Source organism: Ranitomeya imitator, chromosome 1 (assembly GCF_032444005.1).
Source record: "Ranitomeya imitator isolate aRanImi1 chromosome 1, aRanImi1.pri, whole genome shotgun sequence".
NCBI lineage: Eukaryota > Metazoa > Chordata > Amphibia > Anura > Dendrobatidae > Ranitomeya > Ranitomeya imitator.
The window spans coordinates 419,945,738-419,972,842 of NC_091282.1; the positions used below are offsets into that span (position 1 = coordinate 419,945,738).

The following is a 27,105-nucleotide window of genomic DNA, read 5'->3' on the forward strand; positions in this document are numbered from 1 at the left end:
GGGAGCACCATTTGACTTTTTGAATACAAGATTGGCTGGAATCAATGGTGGCGCCATGTTGCGTTTGGAGACCCCTGATGTGCCTAAACAGTGGAAACCCCTCAATTCTACCTCCAACACTAACCCCCCCACACCCCTAACCCTAATCCCAACTGTAGCCATAACCCTAATCACAACCCTAACCACAACCCTAATTCCAACCCTAACCCTAAGGCTATGTGCCCACGTTGCGGATTCGTGTGAGATTTTTCAGCATCATTTTTGAAAAATCCGCGGGTAAAAGGCACTGCGTTTTACCTGCGGATTTACCGCGGATTTCCAGTGTTTTTTGTGCGGATTTCACCTGTGGATTCCTATTGAGGAACAGGTGTAAAACGCTGCGGAATCCGCACAAAGAATTGACATGCTGCGGAAAATACAACGTAGCGTTTCCGCGCGGTATTTTCCGCACCATGGGCACAGCGGATTTGGTTTTCCATAGGTTTACATGGTACTGTAAACCTGATGGAACACTGCTGCGAATCCGCAGCGGCCAATCCGCTGCGGATCCGCAGCCAAATCCGCACTGTGTGCACATAGCCTAATTCTAAAGGTATGTGCACACACTGCGGAAAACGCTGCGGATCCACAGCAGTCTCCCATGAGTTTACAGTTCAATGTAAACCTATGGGAAACAAAAATCGTTGTACACATGCTGCAGAAAAACTGCACGGAAACGCAGCGGTTTACATTCTGCAGCATGTCACTTGTTTCTGCGGATTCCGCAGCGGTTTTACAACTGCTCCAATAGAAAATCGCAGTTGTAAAACCGCAGTGAAATGCGCAGAAAAACCACGGTAAATCCGCCATAAATCCGCAGCGGTTTAACACTGCGGATTTATCAAATCCGCAGCGGAAAAATCCGTAGAGGAACAGAATACGTGTGCACATACTGAAACCCTAACCCTAGCCCTAACCCTAACCCTAACCCTAGCCCTAACCCTAACCCTAACCCTAAACCTTAGTGGAAAAAAAAAATTCTTTATTTTTTTATTGTCCCTACCTATGGGGGTGACAAAGGGGGGGGGGGTCATTTATTATTTTTTTAATTTTGATCACTGTGATAGATTATATCTCAGTGATCAAAATGCACTTTGGAACGAATCTGCCGGCCGGCAGATTCGGCGGGCGCACTGCGCATGCGCCCGCCATTTTGGAAGATGGCAGCGCCCAGGGAGAAGACGGACGGACTCCGGCAGGATGGGTAAGTATGATGGGGTGGGGGGGAGCACGGGGGGGGGGATCGGAGCATGGGGGGTGGGATCGGAGCGCGGGGGGGTGGAACGGAGCACGGGGGGTGGAACGGAGCACGGGGGGGATCGGAGCACGGGGGGGGTGGATGATGGACGGGGGGTGGATCGGAGTGCAGGGGGGTTGGATCGGAGCACGGGGGGTGATTGGAGCATGGGGGGAGTGGACAAGAGCACGGGGGGAGCGGAGTACAGGACGGAGGGGAGCCGGAGCAGTGTACCGGACAGATCAGTGGCTTGGGGGGGCGATCGGTGGGGTGGGGTGGGGGCACATTAGTGTTTCCAGCCATGGCCGATGATATTGCAGCATCGACCATGGCTGGATTGTAATATTTCACCAGTTTTAATAGGTGAAATATTACAAATCGCTCTGATTGGCAGTTTCACTTTCAACAGCCAATCAGAGCGATCGTAGCCACGGGGGGGCTAAACTACCACTCCCCCTGTCCCTGCAGATCGGGTGAAATGGGAGTTAACCCTTTCACCCGATCTGCAGGGACGCGATCTTTCCATGACGCCACATAGGCGTCACAGGTCGGATTGGCACCGACTTTCATGACGCCTACGTGGCGTCAAAGGTCGGGAAGGGGTTAAATATCCCTTCTTGAGCCTCAATTGAGAATATTAATGGGGAGTTTTTATTTAAAGGGGTGTTTCATTTAACTTAAAAATGTGACATTTTATCTACATTTCAATTTGTCAACTGGGTACAACAAATGCTAAATCTATGATGTTGCTTAATTACTTATATGAACCTACCTAAGGAGCATTCCTTGCATCCGTCTGCACAAGGCACACATTCTTCACTGTCTGGATCTTCAACTTCTCCTGCACGGGAAAAATGTTCAAGGTATATTGTGAGATGTAGAAGTTTGATAACACCAGATTATACCTGAGAGAACACTTTGGAGCAGTAACCATATTGTTTGTGGCAAGTTTTATGAACCCTATAAATATGTGTCCCTTTAAGTTTAGCTTCATATTTGTTTCTTTATCATGAAAAAATGTCTTGTTCCTGGAAGAATTCATACTTTATAATCAATGTTACATGACCAGATATATAATATTTCCAATATTATTATATGCACTGCTAAAAAAAATAAAGGGAACACTAAAACCCTACATCCTAGATATCACTGAATGAAATATTCCAGTTGTAAATCTTTATTCATTACATAGTGGAATGTGTTGAGAACAATAAAACCTAAAAATGACCAACGTAAATCATAACTAATATCCCACGGAGGTCTGAAGTTGGAATGATGCTCAAAATCAAAGTGGAAAATGAAGTTACAGGCTGATCCAACTTCAGTGAAATGCCTCAAGACAAGGAAATGATGCTCAGTAGTGCGTGTGACCTCCACGTGCCTCTATGATCTCCCTACAATGCTTGGGCTTGCTCCTGATAAGGTGGTAGATGGTCTCCTGAGGGATCTCCTCCCAGACTTGGACTAAAGCATCCGCCAACTCCTGGACAGTCTCTGGTGCAACGTAACATTGGTGGATGGTGCAAGACTTGATGTCCCAGATGAGTTCAATCAGATTCAGGTCTGGGGAACGGGTGGGCCAGTCCATAGCTTCAATGCCTTCATCTTGGAGGAATTGCAGACACAATCTAGCCACATGAGGTCTCGCATTGTCCTGCATTAGGAGGAACCAAGGGCCAACAGCACCAGCATATGGTCTCACATGGGGTCTGAGGATCTCATCTCGGTACCTAATGGCAGTATAGCTACCTCTGGTGAGCACATGGAGGGCTGTGGGGCCCTCTAAAGAAATGCCACCCCGCACTATTACTGACCCACTGCCAAACCAGTCATACTGAAGGGTGTTGCAGGCAGCAGATCGCTCTCCACGGCGTCTCCAGACTGCCCCGTCTGTCACATGTGCTCAGTGTGCACCTGCTTTCATCTGTGAAGAGCACAGGGCCCCAGTGGCAAATTTGCCAATCCTGGTGTTCTGTGGCAAATACCAAGCATCCTGCACGGTGTTGGGCTGTGAGCACAACCCCCAACTGTGGACGTCGGGCACTCAGACCATCATCATGGAATCGGTTTCTAACCGTTTGTGCAGATACATGCACATTTGTTGCCTGCTGGACGTCATTTTGCAGGGCTCTGGCAGTGCTCCTCCTGTTCCTCCTTGCACAAAGGTGGGGGTCCTGCTGCTGGGTTGTTGGCCTCCTTCGGCCCCCTCCACATCTCCTGGTGTACCGTCCTATCTCCTGGTAGCGCCTCCAACCTCTTTACACTATGCTAACAGACACAGCAAACCTTCTTGCCACAGCTCGCATTGATGTGCCATCCTGGATGAGCTGCACTACCTGAGCCACTTGTGTGGGTTGTAGAGTCCGTCTCATGCTACCACGAGTGTGAAACCACAACCAGCATTCAAAGGTGACCAAAACATCAGCCAGAAAGCATTGGTACTGAGATGTGGTCTGTGGTCCCCACCTGCAGAGCCACTCCTTTATTGAGTGTGTCTTGATAATTGCCAATAATTTCCATCTGTTGTCTATTCCATTTGCACAACAGCATGTGAAATTGATTGTCAATCAGTGTTGCTTCCTAAGTGGACAGTTTGATTTCACAGAAATTTGTTTTACTTGGAGTTATATTCTGTTGTTTAAGTGTTCCCTTTATATTTTTGAGCAGTGTATTTATCCTACAATACTTATTCTGCATATTCTCCATAACTATTTCTTCTTGAATTAAGAATAATCTCATTCCTTGGATTCCTGACTGTTTGCCTTTTCATGCTGAATGCTACAGTGTCTTTTCTTACAATTTTGTGTTGTTCCTCCTGGAAATATATGAATAAATTGACAACTTGGTGTTACCTGTTACCAGTTTCGGCGGGACAAGCAATGTCAGGAAAGACCTGGACAAGCATGTTAAATTTCAATACCAGTTTCTTTTTTTTTTCTCCTAGGACTAGGAAGAAGACACCACCAGTGGTGTCTGGCAGCAGCTTTAAGATGTGAAAAGTCATCTGAATTTATTTCAGTGGCTCAGAAGATTATTTCATTTTTATGGTGGTCCCCCAAATCTCCCCTGACAGATACTGTTGGAATTTCAAAGGCCAATCCTTTTATACTGGGAAAATAGACTTCAGCCAGAAATGGACGGCAGCATGGCTTTATCATGTGTGCTGCCAGCTTCACAAGGGAGAGATATCTGCTGGCAAATAAGTGTTCAACCACCTGCTATCTAAGGCATATGGGCAACTTAAAAAAAAAGTCAAGAGATCTGACTATTTTCTTTTTTTGCAGTTTTTTATTATTTTTATGCATACTTTAATTCTAGGTCTAACAAGTATGATCCTTCAACAGCTGTTTTGCTCAATGGATATTTGCAACACAAACAGTTTTATCCTTTCTTTGGGCGAGGGGTTGATTTGTACTTTGCAGATGTACAGGATTAATACATAACCCATAGATAATCATAAGGACAGATGAAAACTATACAGGAAAGAAAGTTGGCCGAAAAGCAAACCACGTAACATAGTAGGTGCCAGTGTAGGAACAGCTCAGTCTTAACTTCAGAGAGCTAAAAATTCGGAGTGAAGAAAGGGTAAGGGTGAAAACCCTTCTACAAACCTTCGGCACATGTGAGCTCCTGGCAGACCCCATCCACAGAATGGTAACCTTCCAAACATTTGACACATTGCGTGCTGCCTTTACAGGATTGACAGTTTTGAGGGCATGGTGCACATCTGTTGTCCTCAATGTAAAACGCCTCTGGGCAGCTTTCCCTGCATTCCCCTTTATACAGATAGCGTGTTCTTCCAGTGATATCTTTTAAAAGAAAATGAATGATAAAAATCTGCTGTTACCATCTGTCCAAGGTATTTTTTATGTTTCTTTATGTATACAGTGGCTTGCAAAAGTATTCACCCACTTTTACCTATTTTGTCACATTACAACCTGTGTTTAAATATTTTTGTAATCCCATCTGTGTGTGATACATCAGCACTGAATAGGCTAAGTTGGTGAAGTAAAGTGAGAAAAATATAAGCATAAATTAAATTTATGGGCTCAAATAACTAAAAATTGGCATGTACATATGTATTCGTCCCTTTTGCTAGGAAGCTACTAAACATTTCTGGTGCAAGCAATTACCTTCATAAGTTACATATTTAATGAAAGGAAGTCCACCTGTGTGCAATCTAAGAGTCACATGGTCTGTCAGTATATACACACCTTTTCTGAAAGGCCTTAGAGGCCATTAACACCACCATGAAGACCAAGGAGATCTCCAAACAAGTCAGGGGCAAAGTTCTTTAAGTACAAGTCTGGGTTGGGTTATAAAAAATATCTCAATTTCTGATGATCCCCTGGAGCACCATCAAAGACATTTTGATCAAATGGAAAGAACATGATGTTAAGGCTGGCGGAACGCACCGAGTAAATATATGAGTTGTTATAGGTGCGTTCGCAGCCTGGGGTCCACCGTGCAGGAGAGAAGCCTGCTGCTAGAGAAATGGCGGCCCTATATGGCAGTACAATGTCAGATTAGACGCAAGTTCTGTCACTCGGTCAGTATCAGCACGAACCCTGTTGCTGGATGTACCGTTGTAGACACTGATTGTCCGCCATTTACTAGCCAGACCCTGGCGCTAGTATTCTGTTACTGTTGGCGGAAAACACTGAATAAATATATGAGTGCAGCCCGGGGTCCACCGTGCAGGAGAGAGGCCTGCTGCTAGAGAATTGGTGGCCCTATATGGCGGTACAATGTCAGATTAGACGCGAGTTCCGTCACTCGGTCAGTATCAGCATGAACCCTGTTGCTTCACAGAGTCGTGAAATAATTAGTGGGACTAAAACCCTAACTAGGGTTGTGCTTGCTCTGAAACTCTTCTGTGCTAACCGCACACATGAAGGAACCAGATGCTAAGCCAAGCGACTAATTGCCCCCTCTGACGCTAGCTGCCTGCCTATGTGATTTCCCACGGCTAACGGACACTCTTCACGTGTAGCCTGAGTAGCAGAGTATTACTGGTGACAAGCACAAAACACAAATGATACTAGTGCATGGCCGCACAATCCTTTTATAGCTGCAGCAACTTCAGGACCTTCCCAGAGGAACAATGGGAGCTGCTACAGGACCTGAACATGTGACCCCCGACCTCCAATGAGAGGTCCTCCCTTGGGCATGCTCAGAAGGGGAAAAGCAGGACGTCCCAGAGACGTCTGCCCGCCGCTGACCAGTACTGGCTACAATGGCTGAACCTGGAAGAGCAGCAGTAACCAAGTGCAGAGTATCTGCCCTAGCCAGACGCTGGGACCGACGTCTAATAATAATAATAATAATAATCTTTATTTATATAGCGCCAACATATTCCGCAGCGCTTTACATTTTAACAGTTTCACAACACAACAGTCTCCGCTGAGCACACTCCACTGCGGCTGGAGAAGAATGGGGAACCGCAGCGGTGGTGGTTCGAGATTCCCCCTGTGCAGCGGCGGGAACTCAATACCTAACACATGGTACCACAACAAACCTGCCATGAGAGGGTCACCCACCAAACCACTCAGCCCGGGCCAGGAAGGCATTAATCAGAGTGGCAGCAAAGAGACCAATGGTAACCCTGAAGGAGCTGCAGAGTTCACAAGCAAAGACTTGGAGTATCTGTCCATACGACCACAATAAGTCGTACACTCCATAGAGGTTGCTTTAAAAGAAGAGTGGGCAGAAAAAAAGCCTTTGTTTATACACAAAAAATTGGAAGGCTCATTTTGAGTTTGCCAAAAGACATCTGGGAGACTCCACAAATGTATGGAATGTGCTATGGTCAGATGAGATCAAAATTTAACTTTTTAACCACCAAGGTAAAAAGGTAAACACTGTGTCCGGCGCCAAACCAACACAGCCCAAGAACACCATCCCCACAGTGAAACATGGTGGTGGCAGAATCATGCTGTGGTGATGTTTTTTGGCAGCAGACACAGGGAAAATTATCCGAGTAAAGGGGAAGATTGATGGTGCGAAATACAGGATATTCTTGAGCAAAACCTGTTGGGCTGTCAATGATTTGAGACTGAGAGGGAAGACAATGACTAAAAGCATACTGCTAAAGCAACACAGTGGTTTAAGGGGAAATGTGAAAATGTTTTGGAGTGGCCTAGTCAAAGCCCAGACTGTAATCCAATTAAGAATCTGTGGTCAGACTTGATGATTGCTGTTCACCAGACTAAACCATGTAACTTGAAGGTGCTGGAGCAGTTTTGCCTTGAGGAATGGACAAAACTTTCCCAGTGAAAAGATGTGGAAAGCTCATAGAAACTTATCCAAAGTGACTTTCAGCTGTAATTTAATGTAAAAGGAGGCTTGACAAAATACTAATGTTAGGGGGGTGAATAGTTATGCACACTGAGGTTTTCAGTTATTTTGTCCTATTTGTTGTTTGCTTTACAATAAAAGGAAAACAAATGTTCACAATTGTAGGCATGTTCTTTACAGGAGCTGAGGTAGCAAAATACAGAAACTGCCTGAGTGGGGTGGGAGTGAATACTTTTGCAAGCCACTGTATATAAAAAATAATTTGCTTATATTAAGTCACGTCTGGTAAATATCACTGCTTTGGTATAACAATACTAATTAGGTCAATATGTTTACATGTCTCTATTATTATCATCATCTTCTTCATCATCAAAGATCTGCTTTACCAATAAAAGACAGGGCAAAATGACTCATCTAAGAACCGCAAGTAGTAGAATCGTTACCCAAAATACTTATTTCATTCCTGATTGGCAGCATGGTGGCTGACCACCCATAGCTGAAAGAATATTGTACATGTTCTCTACGTGAAAAGAATTCTGTCTCTTTAATTACGTGTCTGTGTGGTCTGTTTCTTTCTTATATAAGATTTCAAGGGTCACATATGGTCCTTATGGCACTAGCTCAACTTCTATAAGGAGCCAACTATTTGTATTATTTTGTGAATTTCTTTTAAACAATTATTTGATACCTGGAACCTTGAAAGATGTATTCAGATGTCATGAAATGTCACTGTTTTTAATGTAGATTCTGCAGTACAATATGTGTGAATGAGGTTTTCACAAATAGTGGTAAAAAAAAATCTATGTAGACAAAAGAGCAGGGCAGAGATCCACAGTTATCTAATATCTACTAAAATTGGAAACTTTGTTTTCTATTCTGTAGTTACACCACAGTCCAGATGGTGGCGCTGTTGTAGCATTACTTACCCAGTAAGCTGCAGATCTGAAAATGCAGTGATAAACTCATTCTACCCTTGTTCCAGCATCCTGTAGGTGCACCAGACCTCCCGGCTCTATATACGTATATCTACGGTATATGCTCTATAATCAGAAGCTAAGTTCTCCTCGTTAATTGTATGGACAAACATCAAAATAATATTAAAGAACCTTTTTTTGCTGTTTTCTTTTCAGTTTACTAAATGAATCCACAAGAATGAGAAAACTTTTTGCACAAGTGTTGCCAATTTCACTTCGGCAGTAACAGAACATTTATCATCTAACGTGCCAGGTTTCTGAACACGAAAAAAACACGACCGTCAGGCTGAGAACTATACTGTGAGATGGAAGACTTTTACATTCCATCTCGTCGATAGATTGTAGTTTACAGCAGCAAAGAAGGAAAGATGTATAGATCCATTGTGTAACATAATGATATGGTGAATGCTGGAAAAGGTTTCTATTAATTACCAATTCACCTTCTCACTTGGTTACTATTGATGCGGTCCACTATATTATGAAGACTTTACTACAAAATCAATTTTCATTGGAAGCATAGTTCGGTCTTCTTGGCTATAGAGATTGCAAGGGCTGCTCTAAACTGTTTGAATCACTGGGTCCAACCACCTTCAGTGCCCTTGCTCCATGCTAAGGTGAAGCTGCCTCTGCTTGAGCATCAGTGAGCACATAGTCTGGACCAATGGCTCTACCGTGCCGCTGGAGTCAACTGTCAGTCATCGGGAGCACACTACTCTCAACAAGCACAATACCAGGAGGCACAGGAGCAGTGTGCTCCTGCAGCTACTACAACCCCTATAAAGGGAGACTGTCTGAACCCATCCACATGTGTGTGTTTACACACTGGAGCTGACTGACTGGACCTAGCACATAATCACTGATGGTATGTGCACAGAATGCGGGGGTTCTCTCGGTGGACACCACTCACTACACCCGGGAATTTGGTGAGCGGTGTCCGCAGAGAGGAGCCAAGGAATAAAATACACCTGGCAGTGTCAGTGTGCATGGGTACACATGATGGCTAAGTTCAGACAGTGCTCCCTCTGGGAAATGAGCAGGGTCAATCAGAATTAGATGAAGGCCCTCAACATGGAAAATGAATAGGCGTCATGGTGGACCGAACTCTTGACCATACCAAGTGTGCACCGAAATTAAAAGTGTTTATCTTATGCCAACAAGGGCTTGTTCACATGTAATGTAGAAAAAATGCAGTATTTTAAAGCAGCAGCAAAATGTATGAGATTTTTTTTCCTTTCATTTTTTTTCATCTTGGGTGCGCTTTTTTTTTTTAGCTGCAGCGTGACAAATCTTTCAGCAAATTTTGATTTGTTTTTTTTACCCATCCAATTTAATGCATAAAAAGTGCATAAAAAAACTGCATTAAAAATGCACATTTTGTATTGTTTTTCACAGCATTTTTCATAGGGAAAAAAACTGCAAAAAAAGCACTGTGCGAACTTCCCCCTAACAAGTATGGTATGGTTTTTATAGGCGCTACTTCCCCTAAACCGCTGTATAAATAATTTAATATTGATTTTGTGGGTGATAGACTCCTTTTAAACTGTCACAATTACAATTAGCACAATTACCTCACTAGGGCCTAGGCCAGTCTCAGAACCCATGTGATATCAGTAGTAGAATTACATCTCAGGAGTATCACCTTAAGCGCCACCCAATAAGTGGGCCACACATACGGCGTCAAGAGGACCATCTGCTGACTACTTGATGATTCTGGAATTCTAGGCTCATGAAATATTCCATTCCAGGCTTTCACAAAAACATTGGTTAGTTAGAAGAATGGATCTGAATATTATTCCAAAGTCAAATCAATGTATGCATCAAAGACCAAAAGACCTCACATTTCATTGAATAATGGATGTTTTTTAATTAATTTCTAGTAAATCTTTTCATAGCAATAAGCTGCTTTTTAATCCTAGTTTGTATATTGTCCTTAGAGTCACTGCTGATCTAACACCTTGCAGTGTTGAACAATAATCAGGGAGGGTTCACATATATTCGCTGGATCAGACTAGCTTAATTATAACTCACCAGGTTACAACTGATGGCAAAACCGATGCAAAAATACCATCAAGCTTTTTTCACCATTTACTCGAGTCCCAGGTATTGATTCTGGGTCGGTTCCCAATATTACATAAAGTGTGATTAGGCTACTGGACTAGTGGCTGCTGCAGTTCAGCAAAAAACTGATGAGCCAGACAGGTGGGAAGGATCTCACTGTTATCAATGGGATTAGTTCCTCCATCAGTTTCCATAAAAAGTTTTTTGCGTTTGTTAAAAGCTGGATGGAAACAATGACGCAGCACTTTCTCAAATGAAAACTCAGCCTTAGTCCAAATTAACATAATACATAGCAACTCACAATGCTTATACTCCCACAATTAAACACATACCAGCCTAATCAATGTTTTGTTAGGATAAGCAATAAATAATTGAATATTGCCTTCTAGCCCAATCATTTTCAATAATCAGGCCACTGGGTGGGTCAGTTTGGCATGCACTTCACATATTTCATGGAAGCGCTCACATGCTTATGACATTAATCATCATGAAAGTACATTAATATTTATATTGAATTTGACAGTATGTCCTGGAGCTATCAGGATATTATGGTAATTAACCAATAAGGTGTGCTTTTCCATGCAAACAACAAGTAAAAGGTCTTCAAAAAATGATTTTAGGGTACAGATCTGTATATATAAAGGTGTTAATCCTTATTGGTGTTTTCTATCTATCATTCAGATGTTTTAGGAGGTCAGATTGGTGCAGGTTCAGGAGCTGGCCCTCCATCAATGTCCTTATGAAAGGGGTACTTTTACTTTTCTAAAGCATCATTAACATCTGTCAGAATGTCGCTTAGATTAGGGTCTGAGAGCTGGTCAGTCCACTAAAAACTGAAAGAAAAGTTCTCTCGACTTTTTTAATACATTGTTTATACTTGTTAGAGGGATACATTAGTGTACGGAGGAGCTGGCATATCCAAAAAAAATCTTCTAAAAAAAGATTTGGGCACGTTTGTAATTCAGAATTCAGACCTGAAGCTGACATTGTCAGAAGCTCTAATTGTAGATCTTGCAGTACCTCCACTAATGTCATAAATGAAGAGGTCCTGGCACTTTTCTAACTTGACAAACAAATTAGCAGAGGCAAAAATAGGAGGGGAAAATTGGACAATTGGCAGGAGTCTTGTCAGGATCCCAAGTGCTCGACCTTTGGTCTTTTGCTCCAGAAAAAGGATAATGCCACCTTTAACTGTTTCCGCTATTATGGTTTTTTCCAGCTATTCTCTTGTCCAAAGGCTGCAGTAGGCCTAAGACCTTTAAGATGTTAGGATTTCACAGAAGCAATGACCTCACTCCATTGTCCACTCATCATGGAATCTGGGTACAATGAGTTGTATTATTGGGGGAGAAAAAGAGCCACTATCTGGTATTAGTGGACATTCTTTGCTATTAGGAACAACTATTCTCTATTCAATGGTCTAGAGGTCGACATTTTTAAAGTGTGGAAGAACAAAGTATGTTGTTTTTAGCTTTTTGGGGGTCAGAAACATTTTTATCTTTTTAACAATAATATTTCCTTTGTGCCTGTAAACAGTGCTAACAACCCTGTTGTGAATTCTGTGGCAGAGTTCACTCCTGTGGTCACAAGTGGTACTTCGGCTGATTCTCTCTGGGAGCTTCCGTTTGAGGAGGAAAGTGGTACTGCAGCTTCTGAGTTTCCTCCCTCAGGTGATCTGGTGAGGTCGTTAGCTGCTTCTCTACTTAACTCCACCTGATGCTTTGATCCATGCTTCCTGTCAATGTTCCAGTGTTGGACTTGTGTTTCTCTGGATCATTCCTGTGGCCTGCTGCTCTGCATAGCTAAGTGCTTCTTTGCTATTTGTTGCTATTTTTTCTGTCCAGCTTGTCTATTTGTTTTGCTGGAAGCTCTGGGACGCAAAGGGTGTACCTCCGTGCCGTTAGTTCGGTACGTAGGGTCTTTTTGCCCCCTTTGCGTGGTTTTCTTTAGGGTTTTGTGTAGACCGCAAAGTTATCTTTCCTATCCTCGTTCTGTCTAGAATATCGGGCCTCACTTTGCTGAATCTATTTCATCCCTACGTTTGTCTTTTCATCTTACTCACAGTCATTATATGTGGGGGGCTGCCTTTTCCTTTGGGGTATTTCTCTGAGGCAAGGTAGGCTTATTTTTCTATCTTCAGGCTAGTTAGTTTCTCAGGCTGTGCCGAGTTGTATAGGGAGCGTTAGGCGCAATCTACAGCTGCCTCTAGTTGTGTTTGGAGAGGATCAGGAATTGAGGTTTACAGAGTTTCCACGTCTCAGAGCTCGTTCTATTATTTTTGGGTTATTGTCAGATCACTGTATGTGCTCTGATCGCTATGTACATTGTGTTACTGAATTGTCTATCACAACAGTACAGGAAGCCAAAGTACTAATGATTCTCAATAGAGGGAAAAAGAAGTTCTGAGACCATTTTTTTTCCTTTGCACTGTGATTTGTCTTTTTTTTCCCCTAGACATTTGGGTGGTTCAGGACACAGGTGTTACAATGGACATTAAAGGTCTGTCTTCATGTGTAGATCAGCTCACGGCAAGAGTTCAAGATATTCAAAATTTTGTGGTTCAGAATTCTTTGTTAGAACCTAGAATTCCTATTCCAGATTTGTTTTTTGGAGATAGAACTACATTTCTGAGTTTCAAGAATAATTGTAAACTGTTTCTGGCTTTGAAACCTCGCTCCTCTGGTGACCCAGCGCAACAGGTTTGGATCGTCATTTTTTTTTTGCGCGGCGACCCTCAGGACTGGGCGTTTTCTCTTGCGTCAGGAGATCCTGCATTGAGTGATATCGATGCGTTTTTCCTGGCGCTTGGATTGCTGTACGATGAGCCTAATTCAGTAGATCAGGCAGAAAAGAATTTGCTGGCTCTTTGTCAGGCTCAGGATGAGATAGAGCTATATTGCCAGAAATTTAGAAAATGGTCCGTGCTCACTCAATGGAATGAATCTGCGCTTGCAGCCATTTTCAGAAAGGGTCTCTCTGAAGCCATTAAGGATGTCATGGTGGGATTTCCTATGCCCGCTGGTTTGAATGAGTCTATGTCTTTGGCCATTCAGATCGGTCGACGCTTGCGTGAGCGTAAATCTGTGCACCATTTGGCGGTATTACCTGATATTAAACCTGAGCCTATGCAGTGCGATAGGACTATGACCAGAGTTGAACGGCAAGAACACAGACGTCTGAATGGGCTGTGTTTCTACTGTGGTGATTCCACTCATGCTATCTCTGATTGTCCTAAGCGCACTAAGCGGTTCGCTAGGTCTGCCACCATTGGTACTGTACAGTCAAAATTTCTTCTGTCCGTTATCTTGATATGCTCCTTGTCGTCGTATTCTGTCATGGCGTTTGTGGATTCAGGCGCTGCCCTGAATTTGATGGACTTGGATTATGCTAAACGTTGTGGGTTTTTATTGGAGCCCTTGCAGTGTCCTATTCCATTGAGAGGAATTGATGCTACACCTTTGGCCAAGAATAAGCCTCAATACTGGACCCAGCTGACCATGTGCATGGCTCCTGCACATCAGGAGGTTATTCGCTTTCTGGTGTTGCATAATCTGCATGATGTGGTCGTGTTGGGGTTGCCATGGCTACAAGCCCATAATCCAGTATTGGATTGGAATTCCATGTTGGTGTCCAGCTGGGGTTGTTAGGGGGTACATGGTGATGTTCCATTTCTGTCAATTTCGTCATCCACCCCTTCTGAGGTTCCAGAGTTCTTATCTGATTACCGGGATGTATTTGATGAGCCCAAGTCCGATGCCCTGCCTCCGCATAGGGATTGTGATTGTGCTATCAATTTGATTCCTGGTAGTAAATTCCCAAAAGGTCGACTGTTTAATTTATCCGTGCCTGAGCACACCGCTATGCGCAGTTATGTGAAGGAATCCCTGGAGAAGGGGCATATTCACCCGTCATCGTCGCCATTAGGAGCAGGGTTCTTTTTTGTAGCCAAGAAGGATGGTTCGCTGAGACCGTGTATAGATTACCGGCTTCTTAATAAGATCACTGTTAAATTTCAGTACCCCTTGCCATTGTTATCTGATTTGTTTGCTCGGATTCAGGGGGGCTAGTTGGTTCACTAAGATAGATCTTCGTGGTGCGTATAATCTGGTGAGAATCAGGCAAGGCGATGAATGGAAAACTGCATTTAATACGCCCGAGGGTTATTTTGAGTATCTAGTGATGCCGTTCGGACTTGCCAATGCTCCATCAGTGTTTCAATCCTTTATGCATGACATCTTCCGTGAGTACCTGGATAAATTCCTGATTGTGTACTTGGATGACATTTTGATCTTCTCGGATGATTGGGAGTCTCATGTGAAGCAGGTCAGAACGGTTTTTCAGGTCCTGCGTGCTAATTCTTTGTTTGTGAAGGGATCAAAGTGTCTCTTTGGTGTGCAGAAGGTTTCATTTTTGGGGTTCATCTTTTCCCCTTCTACTATCGAGATGGATCCGGTTAAGGTCCAAGCCATCCATGATTGGACTCAGCCGACATCTCTGAAAAGTCTGCAAAAGTTCCTGGGCTTTGCTAATTTTTATCGTCGCTTCATCTGCAATTTTTCTAGTGTTGCCAAACCATTGACCGATTTGACCAAGAAGGGTGCTGATTTGGTCAATTGGTCTTCTGCTGCTGTGGAATCTTTTCAAGAGTTGAAGCGTCGTTTTTCTTCTGCCCCTGTGTTGTGTCAACCAGATGTTTCTCTTCCGTTCCAGGTCGAGGTTGATGCTTCTGAGATTGGAGCAGGTGCTGTTTTGTCACAGAGAGGTTCTGGTTGCTCAGTGATGAAACCATGCGCTTTCTTTTCCAGGAAGTTTTCGCCTGCTGAGCGAAATTATGATGTGGGCAACCGAGAGTTGCTGGCCATGAAGTGGGCATTTGAGGAGTGGCGTCATTGGCTTGAAGGAGCTAAGCATCGCGTGGTGGTATTGACTGATCATAAGAACTTGACTTATCTCGAGTCTGCCAAGCGCTTGAATCCTAGACAAGCTCGTTGGTCGTTGTTTTTTGCCCGTTTTGACTTTGTGATTTCGTACCTTCCGGGCTCTAAAAATGTGAAGGCGGATGCTCTGTCTAGGAGTTTTGTGCCCGACTCTCCGGGTTTATCTGAGCCGGCGGGTATCCTCAAGGAAGGAGTAATTGTGTCTGCCATCTCCCCTGATTTGCGGCGGGTGCTGCAAAAATTTCAGGCTAATAAACCTGATCGTTGCCCAGCGGAGAAACTGTTTGTCCCTGATAGGTGGACGAATAGAGTTATCTCTGAACTTCATTGTTCGGTGTTGGCTGGTCATCCTGGAATCTTTGGTACCAGAGAGTTAGTGGCTAGATCCTTTTGGTGGCCCTCTCTGTCGCGGGATGTGCGTACTTTTGTGCAGTCCTGTGGGATTTGTGCTCGGGCTAAGCCCTGCTGTTCTCGTGCCAGTGGGTTGCTTTTGCCCTTGCCGGTCCCGAAGAGGCCTTGGACACATATCTCTATGGATTTTATTTCTGACCTTCCCGTTTCTCAAAAGATGTCAGTCATTTGGGTGGTCTGTGATCGCTTTTCTAAGATGGTCCATCTGGTACCCTTGTCTAAATTGCCTTCCTCCTCTGATTTGGTGCCTTTGTTCTTCCAGCATGTGGTTCGTTTGCATGGCATTCCAGAGAATATTGTTTCTGACAGAGGTTCCCAGTTTGTTTCGAGGTTTTGGCGAGCCTTTTGTGGTAGGATGGGCATTGACTTATCTTTTTCCTCGGCTTTCCATCCTCAGACTAATGGCCAGACCGAACGAACCAATCAGACCTTGGAAACATATCTGAGATGCTTTGTTTGTGCTGATCAGGATGACTGGGTGTCCTTTTTGCCTTTGGCTGAGTTCGCCCTTAATAATCGGGCCAGCTCGGCTACCTTGGTTTCGCCGTTTTTCTGCAATTCTGGGTTCCATCCTCGTTTTTCTTCAGGACAGGTTGAGTCTTCGGACTGTCCTGGTGTGGATACTGTGGTGGACAGGTTGCAGCAGATTTGGACTCAGGTAGTGGACAATTTGACCTTGTCCCAGGAGAAGGCTCAACTTTTCGCTAATCGCAGACGCCGTGTGGGTCCCCGTCCTCGTGTTGGGGATCTGGTTTGGTTATCTTCTCGTCATATTCCTATGAAGGTTTCCTCTCCTAAGTTTAAACCTCATTTTATTGGTCCGTATAGGATTTCTGAGGTTCTTAATCCTGTGTCTTTTCGTCTGACCCTTCCAGATTCTTTATCCATACATAACGTATTCCATAGGTCATTGTTGCGGAGATACGTGGCACCTATGGTCCCATCTGTTGAGCCTCCTGCCCCGGTTTTGGTGGAGGGGGAATTGGAGTATATTGTGGAGAAGATTTTGGATTCTCGTGTTTCAAGACGGAAACTCCAGTATCTGGTTAAATGGAAGGGTTATGCTCAGGAAGATAATTCCTGGGTTTTTGCCTCTGATGTCCATGCTCCCGATCTTGTTCGTGCCTTTCATGTGGCTCATCCTGGTCGGCCTGGGGGCTCTGGTGAGGGTTCGGTGACCCCTCCTCAAGGGGGGGGTACTGTTGTGAATTCTGTGGCAGAGTTCACTCCTGTGGTCACAAGTGGTACTTCGGCTGATTCTCTCTGGGAGCTTCTGTTTGTGGAGGAAAGTGGTACTGCAGCTTCTGAGTTTCCTCCCTCAGGTGATCTGGTGAGGTCGTTAGCTGCTTCTCTACTTAACTCCACCTGATGCTTTGATCCATGCTTCCTGTCAATGTTCCAGTGTTGGACTTGTGTTTCTCTGGATCATTCCTGTGGCCTGCTGCTCTGCATAGCTAAGTGCTTCTTTGCTATTTGTTGCTATTTTTTCTGTCCAGCTTGTCTATTTGTTTTGCTGGAAGCTCTGGGACGCAAAGGGTGTACCTCCGTGCCGTTAGTTCGGTACGGAGGGTCTTTTTGCCCCCTTTGCGTGGTTTTCTTTAGAGTTTTGTGTAGACCGCAAAGTTATATTTCCTATCCTCGTTCTGTCTAGAATATCGGGCCTCACTTTGCTGAATCTATTTCATCCCTACGTTTGTCTTTTCATCTTACTCACAGTCATTATATGTGGGGGGCTGCCTTTTCCTTTGGGGTATTTCTCTGAGGCAAGGTAGGCTTATTTTTCTATCTTCAGGCTAGTTAGTTTCTCAGGCTGTGCCGAGTTGCATAGGGAGCGTTAGGCGCAATCCACAGCTGCCTCTAGTTGTGTTTGGAGAGGATCAGGAATTGAGGTTTACAGAGTTTCCACGTCTCAGAGCTCGTTCTATTATTTTGGGGTTATTGTCAGATCACTGTATGTGCTCTGATCGCTATGTACATTGTGTTACTGAATTGTCTATCACAACACAACCCCACACAATAAAAATGTCAACCTTTATTATTTTTATGAGAGAATTGGGAGAACTATTAATTTGTTTGGTTCCCCAAAGGGTAGTTTTACTATTTAAGTGCACAAATATGTTCATTGTTACTCTGTGGGGCAGAGCACTGAATGGAGTACTAATACTGTATGGAGTCTAGAATGAACAATATTACTGTTTTAGGATATAAAGGTAGGGAATCGATAGGCACCAGCATGCTAACTTCTGTTATTTGCCAGAAACAGCTGATAAGTAAACTTTTTTTCACTTGCGGTGCAATAGCCAACAGTAATCATGTGCAGTCATATGGAAAGTAGAAAGGCAGCACTCACCATTTCCTTGGTGGTTAAAAAGTCCTTTATTTCCACTCAAATTGACATCCATAAAGCGGTATGGCAGCACGTGTGAGGAGACGTGTGGGGAGAAGAAGTGGACGATGGCTGTTTCGCGCTCAGGTGGCGCTTCTGTGGGTCCATTCCAATCGTGTCAATCCTGGATTGGACCCGTATAAGCGTCACCTGAGCACAAAATGGCCATTGTCCACTTCTTCTCCCCACACGTCTCACACCACACGCTGCCATATCGCTTTATTGATGCCCATATGAGTGGAAATAAAGGACTTTTTAACCACCAAGGAAACAGTGATTGCTGTCTTTCTACTTTCCATAGGACTGCATATTTTAGGCAATTGAGGAGCCTAGTGTTACTGTTTGTGGGTATTATTATGTTGTGGGGTGCAAATAAAGACATTACTTTGTGGGGCACAGAAGGGGTACCTTTATTTTACGGTTAACTCTTACCAACTGGGACACCATATGATCACTATATGTTTTGCACTATTGTACTGCAAAATTGAGGATGCAAAGACATCTAGCTACAGAAATTTTCATGACAGTCTTTGCCAAACGGAAAAGATAGTAAAAATAAAACAACTCAAATCAGTGTAGGAACTGTAAAAATAGCATATAGTGTGATGGAAATATATATCATATAGATCTCACTTGTGTATATACTCCTATATAATTATATATACTCATGTATACTCATATATCCACAGCTAATATATACACTATAATCAATGGCTGACATAAACTGATATAAGCCAGACAGACTGTTCGGGGATTTCCAGCCAAAAGCGGAACAGCACCAGATGTAGTGATGATCAGATGTCTCAACTTTGTCCTAGATGCAGACAGCTACACTTTAGTTGCTTAATCAGCATTCATATGTGCATTAATCACAATATTTCATATATATATTTAGATAACCAATAACAGAGGAGATTGACAATATGGTAATTAACTAACCACCCCTAACCACCCCTTTCTATATGCAATTATAAACCCATGTATGTACAATAAATCATCAGTATTGGTGGAATATTATTGTAACAATGGTGTACAGTCTCATTCTTGATGAGCGCTCAAAATACTCTCATTGAGAACGGCCGCAGCACACACAGGGATAGATATACCCAAACCAAATTTCCATAACAACAGTATATAACATCATTTGGAGCCCTACTGTCAATGGATTAAATTGGTAAAGCATGTATTATAGCTGGCATATCAACAAATTTCTTAGGCAATGAGGTTCCAGCAATTTTTAAACCTTCAAAACCGTCAGGAGGTTTTAAGACCTTGAAAGACCATTAAAACCCTCAGAGGTCCGTGAGCCATCACTTCAACCATTGTCCCAAAGCAAGAGGTTGTGGCACCTATGTCAGTAGAAAGATGGATGCATTGTATTGTTACAATATCCACTGTAACATGTTCTGACAATATATTACTGCTCTAACACGTCAGCTCCATTGGGAAGGTCTGAGTAATGGCCTGTATTTCACACTGACAATTCTATTTCATGTGGTTTTAAAGAAAAAAAATCAATACTCCAATTTTACTTCACCAGTCAAGTAGTGCATTGGTGACTTTTTATGTCAACAGCAAAATCTCCCGCTCTGTATTTTTGTGCAGTTTATTTCACTAGCACAATCCCATTGCCCTATAGAGCTTGTAATTCTCCACTGAAGCCAAGACTCAGAAAGCTGATATCATTTGTCTGGAGTCACGAAAGGCTGACATGAAAATTGAAATTCATATTTGGCCCAAGCCATGCTGAAACCTCTCTATTGGGACTTAATTGCTTGTGAAGACGTTTACAATCCTGTTGTGTCCTAGATGCCTTACCAATGCCACAGGATATACAGGTGTCAGGCTCGCTTCCATCACACTCTAGACACGTATGATGACACATATGACATTGTCTGTTGAATTCATATTTGCTGACAGGGCAGGTTAATACACAGTGTCCATCATCCAAGAACCTGGGACAAAAATAAAGAGAAGTTAATGATACCCTTCCTAGGAAATTGTCTTGTAGTAAAGCTTGTATCTATCTATCTATCTATCTATCTATCTATCTATCTATCTATCTATCTAAAAAAGAAAAGATGGAGGCAGCACACCGTTTGTAGTGAAAAAGAGCTTATTTAATCAGCCCTATCTATCTATCTATCTATCTATCTATCTATCTATCTATCTATCTATCTATCTATCTATCTATCCATATCAATCTATTTATCTATCTATCTCAAAAAAACTTTATCTATCTTGATTGAAGCTAGAATTCATAAGGTAGAACAGTAAAATCAGGAATTTGCCACTACATTAAAGGAGTTTTTCCTTTTAATCTGTTTTCTTGGCATTGCCTTCAAAGTGTCTGATTGTTACAATGACTCTTCTCCTTTCGTAGCCCAGTTGCCCTGACACCACCTAGGAACCAACAGTTCTCTGACTTCTACTTGTTTATCTCATACCTCTCCATGTTCATGTTGGAAATGACACCTTTCCAGTGATATTCCGCCTAGATGTGATGAACTACACCTCCATTCAGGTCTTGCTCTCTTCTATTCCACAGGAGCCTCCTCCAGGCTGTATACATTGAAATACAATGTCATTCATGCCAAGGAGAGGCACATCAATGCTGACCTTTCATTAACAGGGTAGTGCTTTTGAGGCACTGCACTATGTGACCTGTCAATGTGACATCAGCAAATTAGGATTGGGAGTCATTTGACTACCAGTCACAGTGGGGGAACCAGAAAATGCCGTTTACAAAGTCACCTGGCCTGCTGATTACAAGGCAGTCAGAGAGATAAAAAGGTGAAAGGGGACAACCCCTTTAAGGATGACCTGAATATATGATGGTACTGACCATATGTAAAATCCTTTTGGATGCAGGTAAAAGCCTTAATTTCAAGGGTTGAGGGAAGGTCTATCCAGTGTAGTCCTAAAGTCTTGTTATTAGGGGATAGACCAGTGGGATCTCCAGTAAAACTTTCTGTCTTATACACTTTATTGTTATGGCAGCTAGAATTCACATAGCTTCAAAGTGCAAATCTATAACTTTCTCAATACAAGTGGTCAAAGATAGAAATCAATAAGATAATGTTATATGAACGGGTTGATGCTACCAAAATTGATCAAATCTTTTTTTGAGTGTATGGAGATCATGGATGGACACACAGCATGACCAAAATTTAAATCAGGCCTTACTTATATCTCCATGATGATTAAAATACCAGGTTATTCTGTTTGTACACTTACCAACTTATTCTAATTCGATAATAATTGGTTATCAGTACTGTTATGACCTGGTGGTAAGGACAATAATGGACCTGGTGGTTAAGAGCACACGGAATGACCTGATAGTTACTAATAATATAGGACGAGCTCTGAGACGTGGGAACTCTGCTGACCGCAATCCCTAATCCTATCACACACACTAGAAATAGCCGTGGATTGCTCCTAACGCTCCCTATGCAACTCGACACAGCCTAAGAAACTAGCTAGCCCTAGAGATAGAAAAATAAAGCCTACCTTGCCTCAGAGAAATTCCCCAAAGGAAAAGGCAGCCCCCCACATATAATGACCGTGAGTAAAGATGAAAATTACAAACACAGAGATGAAATAGATTTAGCAAAGTGAGGCCCGACTTACTGAACAGACAGAGGATAGGAAAGGTAACTTTGCGGTCAGCACAAAAAACTACAAAAAGACCACGCAGAGAGCGCAAAAAGACCCTCCGCACCGACTCACGGTGCGGAGGCGCTCCCTCTGCGTCCCAGAGCTTCCAGCAAGCAAGACAAAAAATCAAAATAGCAAGCTGGACAGAAAAATAGCAAACCAGAGAAAAACAAGCAGGAACTTAGCTTCAGCTGGGAAGACAGGTCACAAGAACGATCCAGGAGAGAACTAGACCAATACTGGAACATTGACAGGTGGCATGGAGCAAAGATCTAAGTGGAGTTAAATAGAGCAGCCAGCTAACGAATTAACCTCGTCACCTGTGGAAGGAAACTCAGAAGCCGCAGCTCCACTCACAACCACCAGAGGAAGCCCATGGACAGAACCAGCCGAAGTACCATTCATGACCACAGGAGGGAGCTTGACAACAGAATTCACAACACAGTACGCTTTTTGTCCCTAACACCGTATGTGCTACATTTGTGTATTCTTACAACATTGCTCATCTTATATTATAATCTATCTTATTTACTTCTTTATTTTGTAACTCGCAACAAAATAAAAATGTACATATTATATTTAGAGCAATATAGTTTGATCTCCTGTGAGGGGATTATATGTTGTTAAATTGTTGAGTTCTTCTTTTCTTTTTTTTTCTCTTTGTGAAAATTAATAAAACATTTTTGAAACTAAAGAAGACCTGAATCTGGCATTTTTTTACTTTTTGTTCCTGCACCTCTCCATTCCTGAGATATGGCCTATTATTGCCTGTATATAACTCACCTTTTTCCAATTGGACATAGTCCTCAAAAAGTCTCCCATGGAGAATGGTCGAGGACCACACCCACTTGGCTATGATCACTGGATTTGTATTTAGAAAAGAGGGAGCTACATTTCAGGAGCCACCAGGTGCAGGTTCAAAAGTAAAACAATGCCAGATTCAGGTGAACAGCAACATTTACACCAGTTAAGATTGCACATTTATGGCAATTGATAGGTCCTCTTCAGAAGGAACGTATCAGGTAAATTATCATGTTTGTAGTCCTACACTATTATTGCCTTCCTTCTGAAACTGGGGGTCCTTTCATCAAGGAAATATGCATGAGACAACACGACTTCCTGTCTTTGGTCGAGAAAAGTGTGGTTGTGTGCACCAGAAAGGGGCTCCATACCTATTTTTGCTTTCTTCATTTAACACAAGTCTACACCTAATGGATTTTGCTACTGCAAATCTATAGAGGATTTTGCTATGTATAATCATCTTTTCCTGAAGATTTCAGCCCGCGTTGTATTAACTTGTGGTGGCATCATAATTACAAAGCCTAATCAGAAACTGACATGCTGCAGATTTCAAAATCAATACCATATATCTTCGTCATGTGGTGAGGCTTGTAAAATCTCAATCAACTAGCCTGGTATGGTAATCTGCTACAAATTCAAAATTTTACAAATCTGCAGGTAAAATCCACAGTAATGCTGTCCCATGTGTACATACCCAAAATGATTGAAAATATGTTTAGACAAGAAGGAGATTTAGGGCTCATGTACATGGCCGTGCTTTCAGCCCGACTGCGATCCCACTAAACATGGGATAGCGCCCTTACCAATTTTATTCAATGGAGCCGTGCACAACTGACGTTTCAAAATCAAAAATTTCTGTGTCTGCAAGTCAAAGGATGAGTGGGAAACATCGGACTGCGCTCGGCATGACATCTTAGTGCAGTCGGATTTCCAAAGATTGACAGAATGGAGAAAATATTTTCTTCATCTTGTCCTCATCAGAGAGAAATGTAGCACACTATGCTCACACTCTGATCAAACTCTGATTAGTGTGATTTGCAAGATCGACCCAATTCTCTTGGACGAGAGTGTGCATGGTCGTCAGCAACAAGATAAATAAATTTATTTATCTCAGGACATCATCTTTGAGAATCCAAAAAGGCATGCAAAATTGTGCAGCAGCATTTGTGGGTTCCTCATGTTATCTTCCCCATTCCCCTACTTGATCACCTAATTCGAGATCCACAAAAATGTTATCCCTTTCCGAAAAAGCTAATACTCTTGCTCTAGAGTAAATCTGCATAACATCATATGAATTAATCCATCCATTTATTTTCTCAATCAGCAGTAGAATAGGGGAAGTTTTAAAAAAACTTTAGTTTGTCAGATCCAAAAATTCCAGTTCAGAGTTAATTCTCCTCGATTTCATTTGGAGCCTGAGAAAAAGGTGTTTCTGGCAGTCTGTAGGACGTGGGCGCTCAGTCATACACCCTATTTCTTTACCCAGGCAACTCTTGTAAAATAAAAACAAAAAACAAAGTGTAACGGAAAAGAATGTGAAATTGATTCTTCCTAGCTCCTGGTAGCTACTGTTTTTTTGTGGTTGATCCTGTATTCCTAGCAGACTCTTGAAGTGTTTGTAGAAGCCAGGTTATATATGGGCACATACATTAACAAGGAAAAAAATGTCATGTAGGTACAGTACGTTTGTTTGTTTTGTTCTCATAGCGGCTGGGAAACCTGGGCCCAGGGATTCTGTGGTTAGGTAGCCGCTTTGATCATATTGACTGGCACCTTTCTGTAAAGGCACGCGTCTGGAGGCAAGAACAAGGGCTCTTGCTCATGGTTTAGGCAATGTTATTGAATCTGAGTGGAAGAAAATACCAACTAATGAAGAGACACATTTTTTTTCATATTGATGGAGCAATGATTAATTAGCTAAAGTTTAACCCCTTCAAGACCCAGCCTATTTTGACCTTAAAGACCTTGCCGTTTTTTGCAATTCTGACCAGTGTCCCTTTATGAGGTAATAACTCAGGAACGCTTCAACGGATCCTAGCGGTTCTGAGATTGTTTTTTCGTGACATATTGGGCTTCATGTTAGTGGTAAATTTAGGTCAATAAATTCTGCATTTATTTGTGATAAACACGGAAATTTGGCGAAAATTTTGAAAATTTCGCAATTTTCACATTTTGAATTTTTATTCTGTTAAACCAGAGAGATATGTGACACAAAATAGTTAATAAATAACATTTCCCACATGTTTACTTTACATCAGCACAATTTTGGAAACAAAATTTTTTTTTGTTAGGAAGTTATAAGGGTTAAAATTCGACCAGCGATTTGTCATTTTTACAACGAAATTTACAAAACCATTTTTTTTAGGGACCACCTCACATTTGAAGTCAGTTTGAGGGGTCTATATGGCTGAAAATACCCAAAAGTGACACCATTCTAAAAACTGCACCCCTCAAGGTACTCAAAACCACATTCAAGAAGTTTATTAACCCTTCAGGTGCTTCACAGCAGCAGAAGCAACATGGAAGGAAAAAATGAACATTTAACTTTTTAGTCACAAAAATTATCTTTTAGCAACAATTTTTTTATTTTCCCAATGGTAAAAGGAGAAACTGAACCACGAACGTTGTTGTCCAATTTGTCCTGAGTACGCTGATACCTCATATGTGGGGGTAAACCACTGTTTTGGCGCACGGCAGGGCTTGGAAGGGAAGGAGCGCCATTTGACTTTTTGAATCAAAAATTGGCTCCACTCTTTAGCGGACACCATGTCACGTTTGGAGAGCCCCCGTGTGCCTAAAAATTGGAGCTCCCCCACAAGTGACCCCATTTTGGAAACTAGACGCCCCAAGGAACTTATCTAGATGCATAGTGAGCACTTTGAACCCCCAGGTGCTTCACAAATTGATCCGTAAAAATGAAAAAGTACTTTTTTTTCACAAAAAAATTCTTTTAGCCTCAATTTTTTCATTTTCACATGGGCAACAGGATAAAATGGATCCTAAAATGTGTTGGGCAATTTCTCCTGAGTACACCAATACCTCACATGTGGAGGTAAACCACTGTTTGGGCACATGGTAAGGCTCGGAAGGGAAGGAGCGCCATTTGACTTTTTGAATGAAAAATTATTTCCATCGTTAGCGGACACCATGTCGCGTTTGGATAGCTCCTGTGTGCCTAAACATTGGCGCTCCCCCACAAGTGACCCCATTTTGGAAACTAGACCCCCCAAGGAACTAATTTAGATGCCTAATGAGCACTTTAAACCCTCAGGTGCTTCACAAATTGATCTGTAAAAATGAAAAAGTAATTTTTTTTCACAAAAAAATTCTTTTCGCCTCAATTTTTTCATTTTCACATGGGCAGTAGGATAAAATGGATCATAAAATTTGTTGGGCAATTTCTCCCGAGTACGCCGATACCTCATAGGTGGGGGTAAAGCACTGTTTGGGCACTCGGCAGGGCTCGGAAGAGAAGGCGCGCCATTTGACTTTTTGAATGGAAAATTAGCTCCAATTGTTAGCGGACACCATGTCGCGTTTGGAGAGCCCCTGTGTGCCTATGCATTGGAGCTCCCCCACAAGTGACCCCATTTTGGAAACTAGACCCCCCAAGGAACTTATCTAGATGCATATTGAGCACTTTAAACCCCCAGGTGCTTCACAGAAGTTTATAACGCAGAGCCATGAAAATAAAAAATAATTTTTCTTTCCTCAAAAATGATTTTTTAGCCTGGAATTTCCTATTTTGCCAAGGATAATAGGAGAAATTGGACCCCAAATATTGTTGTCCAGTTTGTCCTGAGTACGCTGATACCCCATATGTGGGGGTAAACCACTGTTTGGGCGCACGGCAGGGCTCGGAAGGGATGGCACGCCATTTGGCTTTTTAAATGGAAAATTAGCTCCAATCATTAGCGGACACCATGTCACGTTTGGAGAGCCCCTGTGTGCCTAAACATTGGAGATCCCCCAGAAATGACACCATTTTAGAAACTAGACCCCCAAAGGAACTAATCTAGATGTGTGGTGAGGACTTTGAACCCCCAAGTGCTTCACAGAAGTTTATAACGCAGAGCCATGAAAATAAAAAAAAAAATTATTTTCTCAAAAATGATCTTTTAGCCTGCAATTTTTTATTTTCCCAAGGGTAACAGGAGAAATTTGACCCCAAAAGTTGTTGTCCAGTTTCTCCTGAGTACGCTGATACCCCATATGTGGGGGTAAATCACTGTTTGGGCACATGCCGGGGCTCGGAAGTGAAGTAGTGACGTTTTGAAATGCAGACTTTGATGGAATGCTCTGTGGGCG

General features: G+C 42.6%; 1 protein-coding gene across 1 annotated transcript in view; it reads right to left on the bottom strand.

Annotated features, from left to right (window-relative positions):
- Positions 1-27,105, bottom strand: part of PCSK5 (proprotein convertase subtilisin/kexin type 5) — a 748,165-nt gene that overhangs the window by 114,561 nt on the left and 606,499 nt on the right. Inside the window, exons 22-24 of the mRNA XM_069763164.1 lie at positions 20,158-20,294; positions 4,888-5,085; positions 2,049-2,117 (exon numbers count right to left, since the gene is read on the bottom strand). Of these exons, the coding sequence (XP_069619265.1) occupies positions 2,049-2,117; positions 4,888-5,085; positions 20,158-20,294 (404 nt within the window). The remainder of the gene's footprint in view (positions 1-2,048; positions 2,118-4,887; positions 5,086-20,157; positions 20,295-27,105) is intronic.